This window comes from Chiloscyllium plagiosum, chromosome 7 (assembly GCF_004010195.1).
Source record: "Chiloscyllium plagiosum isolate BGI_BamShark_2017 chromosome 7, ASM401019v2, whole genome shotgun sequence".
NCBI lineage: Eukaryota > Metazoa > Chordata > Chondrichthyes > Orectolobiformes > Hemiscylliidae > Chiloscyllium > Chiloscyllium plagiosum.
The window spans coordinates 2,522,255-2,528,879 of NC_057716.1; the positions used below are offsets into that span (position 1 = coordinate 2,522,255).

A 6,625-nucleotide genomic window follows, 5' to 3' on the forward strand; every position below is an offset into this window, starting at 1 on the left:
AAAAAGATGGGTACTGGGCTAATGGTCGGATACTTGGTAGTGTGGATGAGCAGAGGGATCTTGGTGTCCATGTACACAGATCTTTGAAAGTTGCCACCCAGGTAAATAGTGCGGTGAAGGAGGCATATGGCGTACTGGCTTTTATTGGTAGAGGAATTGAGTTCTGGAGTACTGAGGTCATGTTGCAGTTGTATAAGACTCTGGTGCGGCCGCATCTGGAGTATTGTGTGCAGTTTTGGTCGCCATACTATTGGAAGGATGTGGAGGCACTGGAACGGGTGCAGAGGAGGTTTACCAGGATGTTGCCTGGTATGGTAGAAAGATCGTATGAGGAAAGGCTGAGGCACTTGGGGTTGTTTTCATTGGAGAAAAGAAGGTTTGGGGTGACTTGATAGAGGTGTACAAGATGATTAGGGGTTTAGATAGGGTCGACAGTATGAACCTTTTTCCACGTATGGAGTCAGCTATTACGAGGGGGCATAGCTTTAAATCTAAGGGGTGGTAGGTATAGGACAGATGTTAGGGGTAGGTTCTTTACTCAGCGAGTTGAGAGTTCATGGAATGCCCTGCCAGTAGCAGTGGTGGACTCTCCCTCTTTATGGGCATTTAAGCGGGCATTGGATAGGCATATGGAGGATAGTGGGCTAGTGTAAGTTAGGTGGGCTTGGATCGGCGCAACATCGAGGGCCAAAGGGCCTGTACTGCACTGTATTCTTCTATGTTCTATGTGCATGAGTTTTGTTCTTAGACCCCCACCCCTTTTCCTGGCTCTGTGCTTGCTCAAACTCTGTTCCATCTCAACTGGGAAATGATCACAGATATGAAACTCTCTTTCCTGCCTGCTAAGTATTTCAAGTGTTTTCTGGGGGTTTTTTTCCAGTTCAGGGAAGGTAGATAGCCAACTGCTTTTCTCCAGGTTGGGGAGTCTTAAACTAGAGGGCACAGGTTTAGGATGAGAGGGCAGAGATACAAAAGGGTCCAGAGGGGCAATTTTTTCACAGTGGATGGTGAGTATCTGGAATGGACTGCCGGAGGTAGTGGTGTAGGGGAGTACAATTTCCACATGTAAGAAATATTTGGACAGGTACAAGGGTGGCATAGGTATGGAGGGACATGGACCAAATGCAGGCGAATGGGGCCCGTTTAATTGTGAAAACTGGGTGGCATAGACAGGTTGGGCCAAACAGCCTGTTCTCATGCTAAAAACCTCTACAACTATTAAAGCTATATTGGTCTTAGATAGCATACGGTGCAAATGATACCAGGATTTAAATGGTTAAATTATCAGGGTGTAGATGAAACTTGTATTTTTTTGAGTACAGAAGATTGAGGGATAATCTATCTAGGGTATTTAATGTGGCTAACGGATTTCATTGTGTAGACAGTGAGGCTAATTCCTCTAACAAAGGAGTCCAGAATGGAAGAAGAAAATTTGGAGCTGGCTAGTCAGGGGTGAAATGTTTTGCTTTGAAATCTTGAAATTTGGTATAGATTAATTTAAAAGTTTAAAACTGAGATTGGTATGTTTTTGCTAGACTGGGCATTGTGTTGCAGAAATCAAGTGGGTAAATGGAGTCGAGATGTATATTAGCCATTTTGTAAGTGAATGATGGAGGCTGAAAGTGAGGTGATGGAGGCTGATTGGTTTTCCAAACTGAAGGGTAATTCCTACTCAAGTATGCGAGCTCTGCATGCTCAAAATAAACATGCTGATTGATCTAAAGTGAAAAGAATCCTTATGCTGCAGTGGTAGTGTCCCTACCTCGGAACCAAAAGCCCAGGTTCAAGTCCCACTGCTCCAGAATAGCACCAACGAATCGTCACTGCTCGAGCAGAAAGTACGTATAAATTAAAGCTACTGGTTGCAACTGTTTGGTTTTTCATCAAATAACAAGAGGTTCCTACTGCTATATCTGTCGTTATGTTTTAAAAACAATTGTACGCATTAACAGCTTGAGTCAGATTTCGAGTCTTGAGGAATGCAAAGATCCAGCCTTCTCTTAACAGGGTGAGGGTTGTAAAACTGAGACAGTAGATCCACAGGTGTTTTTATGTTTTGACAATGGTCTGAAAAACATAATTGTTGCAGGATCATGAAATTCAAGGATACTGGGATATTTTAATGTTATCAATGTCATCTACAAGAGGACAGAGTTTGGTTGGTTGTGGGAAGGGTGCTTAATATCCATTGACCTAGTTAATAATTCCTTCATTGTAGCCTGACTTGAGTTTCAAATGATTATATCTAAGATGATAGGAGTGCAATTTTCTTTTTTAAACAGTGTACAGTAAGGTACAGATTGTGTTTGTGTGTAGAGTACCTGATCCATTTGAAAAAAGTGCATGATGGATCCAACAAACGTTCTATTCAACACAAGTCTGCCAGTTTACATTTTTATTGGATGGTAAAAAGAAACATTTTGCTATTTTTTGTTATAGATTTCTGGTTCAATTCAATCAAGATAAAGTCTGTGTGAAGTTCATTCAGGGAGCACAGAAAAATGGCAACCTCCCTACATGCAAGAGGAAAAATAATCGCCTCCTGGAAGTCACAGTTCCTTAACTGCTGCAATTCTGTGACAATTACTAACTGCACATATGATTATATATTCTCTCTGTTAAGTTTTCCTTTTCTCCTGAAGCTGTGACTGGTCAATAGCAGTTGTAAATTAATAGTGTTTTCAAATTATTTTCTGATACGAAAATTGGTTCTTAAAATGATCGAGGAAAAAAGAAACACCAATGATTTTTCCTTTCGCAAATGTCAGGGTGGTAGTTCCCTGTCATTGAGTGTTCAAGATATTCGATTATGGCATTGATTCAATCATTTGAGTTAGTGGTTTAGCCCTGGGCCAGGTGTACACCACTGCTGGTTGAACTCTCACTGCCAATAATCACTAATCAAATAGCCACTTGCACGATGCATCACAAACTTGAGTTTTTAAACCTGTGAAATTCCCCATGCATGAGTCAGCACCTTCAGGAGAAATTGGAGACAGGATGATTATCTGAGAAATCTGAGAGTGGGAAAGAATTAAGGGATTTTTTTAAAGTTTGAAATTGGACCTGAGCTGGATGCCTCAGTGTGTGAAACATTGTAGTCTCGGCTTTCTGCAAGGCAGAAGCTAACACTAGATGGAGGAGCAAACAGATTTTAAAAAAACAAATTGAGCAAAGTGTGATGCTGTATTAATACGTTATACCTTTGCATTTTAGAATCTATCACTTGGTTACGGGGATCAACTTTTGAGGTTAAACTTTTGCTGAACTGTGTACAGGAATATGGCTAATTTAGAAAAGAACTTATGTATTGTACAACCAAAACAAAAACCAATTCTAAAGCATTTTGTAAAGGCTATTTATGTTGAATTTCTGGGAGAGGTCTTTGGTACAGATAGCCTGTGTTGAAAGCTGTAATGCAGCTGCCAGGCCAATATAACTCTTGCTAAGTCACTTGCAGTTTATAGAATCTACACTACTCATTTCTAAAAATAGTAACAGAATGAATTGCAGTTCAATGGTTTTTCACTAAGAAATATTTGCGAAAATGAGATGTAAATAGATTGAAGTTGGTATTGTGATCATAGTCTGGTGTTTCATAGTGATGTACTGTTGTAATCGTTTTTATATTTAATATCTCTTTTAAGCTCCTGCCTGGAGAATTTGCGTATTAGACAGCAGTCAAAATCAGAGTTAACATAACTGATTTTCTTAATCTTTTATAAATCTGTTGAATTTATTTGTCTGTGGTGTTTTGAGTATCAGTTAGTGACCTGATCTCTCAGCTCCTGTGCCCTCAGATGAAGGGTAATGATATGTTACCATTTATTGAATTTACGTTCCGAATAATTCCATGTATATGTAAAGCTAAAATGAATGATGGGGATCGATACGCAGTTACATATACAGAAAGCATTACGAAAATATTCAATGTCAGCAATCACCTTTTAAAAAGTGATTTTCCTGCCACTTTCCCCTGAAAGAGGAGCCGATAGCTTGTGTAAGTTTACATTTCAATACGATTGTCTTTTTTGCACACATTTACCAATTCATTGCTATTGATTGTCTCATGAGCTTGGTATTAGTGTCATTAATGCTAGATACTTGAAATTTTTCGATCTCTGTCCCAACTCGGTTACAAGGGCTTTCTTTTCATTCTATAATCACCAGGTCATTTGAAAGAAAAATCAGCAGGTTTTGGTATCTCCAACTTTTCTTGACTGCAGGTTCAGTAGATACATAGTTGACACTGCATTTGAAGCTCTAAACAAGTTCTTATTGATATCTGTTCCGCATGGTACAGTGATACAAAAATTCACTGCAGCTGTATTAGCCATAAAATCCACAATTTTTTGTATAAGGTACTGTAATTTAACAGTTCAGAACTGATATGCACTCACTCCAACCAACTTGAGTCATTGCTAATGTATCGCTGTCCATGGATGAGATTTACTGGCACAGAATGTGCATATCCTGCAAAAACCAAAAGCAACTCCAATGTAAGTTTCCATTGTGTCTTCCAAAGTTCAGCTATTAATTGCAATGAACTCGTCTTTCTTAACCACAGTAAAAATATTTGGGTCAATCCTGCGGGACTTAGTCACTCCATGAAAGGGACGGCACAATATTTCTACACTATGAAGCTCTATCTAAAACGCTTTTGTGAGAACAGCTTTTTATCCAGGAGTCAGGAAAACTCGTACTGCTTTTCATGTTATGTTTCATGCTCATGAGGAAGTTATAAGCCATTAGAATGCTTGGCTAAATCTTGGGTTTTACCAGATGCATATTCTAACTCCAACATCCTTGAAAGGTTCATCAGAGAGAGCGAGTTAGTGAGATCTCTATTGTTACCGGTTTTTAATGTCTTTGGATTGTTTAGTGAGGAATGGTCATATATGGTGAACCGAAAGATCTGACATTTTTCAAAGTATTAACCAAGTAGTTAGACTGCAGAGTTCCTGATTTGGTGCACAATATGGTCTCCAAGCCTTAGATACATTGTAATGACAATCTGCCACTGAAAATTATAAAGGACATACTGATCCTCATAGTGAGTATTCCTTACTAGCGGAGTCCTTTGCATGAGAGCCTGAATTAATCAGCTGCTGATGGGTAAGTTTGATAAGTACCACTGAACTTTGACTTGCAGAGCATCAAGGTGGTTAACATAATGCAAATATCCAAAGTAGGTCTTTCACTATATTGAAGTAAGATTTCATGTATAGCCAGTGAGCTAGCAGCAGAGGATAAAAACAGAAAAGTTGTTTATAAAAGTGTACTTAGTTCATTAATGTGCTTCAGTGAGATAAACTGGCCACAAATCTTCAGTCTGGTCAGTATGATTACACAATACTTTTGACTTTTCAAACTATTTCAGAGGTATTGAATGAATATTATTAAATTGTACAAATAATGGCTAGAATAAGGCATTCCAAGATTATCTTGTCCTAGAAACATATTTGATGATTGCCACATTCCAGGACAAAAAAAAAAAGTTGAAAACATTGAATTTTGAAATCAGTTGACAGAAGAATTAATTGAAAGGCTGACTAATTGCTGTCAGGAAGATAGTGACAAAACACACAGATTTTTTTAACAATGCATTTTTCTCCTTACCATGCTTTCCTGAAGAATATCTACAACCTGTTATCCATCATGTGAGAGTGACATTTGAGCTGTTTGACACCTGTAGGTACCTAGGCAAGAGTGATTACAACATAATACTTCACGTTAAATTAGAGGGTGAGAACCGTGGGTCTGGAATTCTTTCATCTTAAATATCTTAAGCTTCAATAATATCAATTACAAGAGATTTACAGTTCAATGTCTGTATAAAGTTTTGTCTTGCTACAAGAGTAGCAGGGTTGTGTGCCTTGACCATGAGTGGAAACCTGATTAAGATGTATAAAATTTGGAGGGGCATAGGCAGGAAAAAAATCCTTTCCTTTGGTGGAGGGATCAATGACCTGGGCACAAAAATGGGGGGGGGAAATCTTTTCACTCAGAGATTGGTGAGAGTTTGGTATTCACAGCCTGTAAAAAAAGGTGGTAGAAGCAGAAACCCTCATAACATTTAATAAGTATTCAGAGGTACACTTACATTGCCAATGCATACAAGTGACTAACTAAGTGCTGGAAAATGGGATTAGAATAGTTAGGTGGCTTTTTTCGATTGGTGCAGACTGGATGGGCCAAAGGGCCTTTTTCTGTGCTGTAGACCTCTGTGACTCTAGGATAAACATTGAGAGTCTCATACAGCCACTCCAACTTTCCACATGTGGTATACCGTGCCGGTGCAGACTGCAGCATTGACTTCTGATTCTGGAAGTTACTGATGCATATGGACCTCAAGTTTGCACAGAAGAAAAACAAAATTAGAGGGAATGCTACTCTCAAGCTGTCATTAGCTTTTACTTCATTCTAGGATTAAGACTTTCCAGGACTTTGTTATTGAATCCAATAAAGGCTGATCTGGATAATTATGGTCTACAAGGGAGTTAATAACTAGGGAAATAGGCAGGAGAGTGGAGTTAAAACTACAATTGGATTAGTCATGATCTTACAGAATATTACAGCAGGATCAAAAGGAGGAATAGTCTACAGTAGCTGTAATATCTACTGT

The 6,625-nt window shown here is 38.8% G+C and overlaps 1 protein-coding gene across 7 annotated transcripts in view; it reads left to right on the plus strand.

The window, feature by feature from the left end:
• The window catches only part of myo1b (myosin IB), a 272,630-nt gene extending 268,891 nt beyond the window's left edge, over positions 1 to 3,739 (plus strand). For all 7 annotated transcript variants that reach the window (XM_043692877.1, XM_043692881.1, XM_043692883.1 and 4 more), the window contains one exon: positions 2,440 to 3,739. In XM_043692877.1, coding sequence (XP_043548812.1) covers positions 2,440 to 2,563 — 124 coding nt within the window. In that variant the 3' untranslated portion in view covers positions 2,564 to 3,739. The remainder of the gene's footprint in view (positions 1 to 2,439) is intronic.
• The last annotated feature ends 2,886 nt before the right edge of the window (positions 3,740 to 6,625 follow it).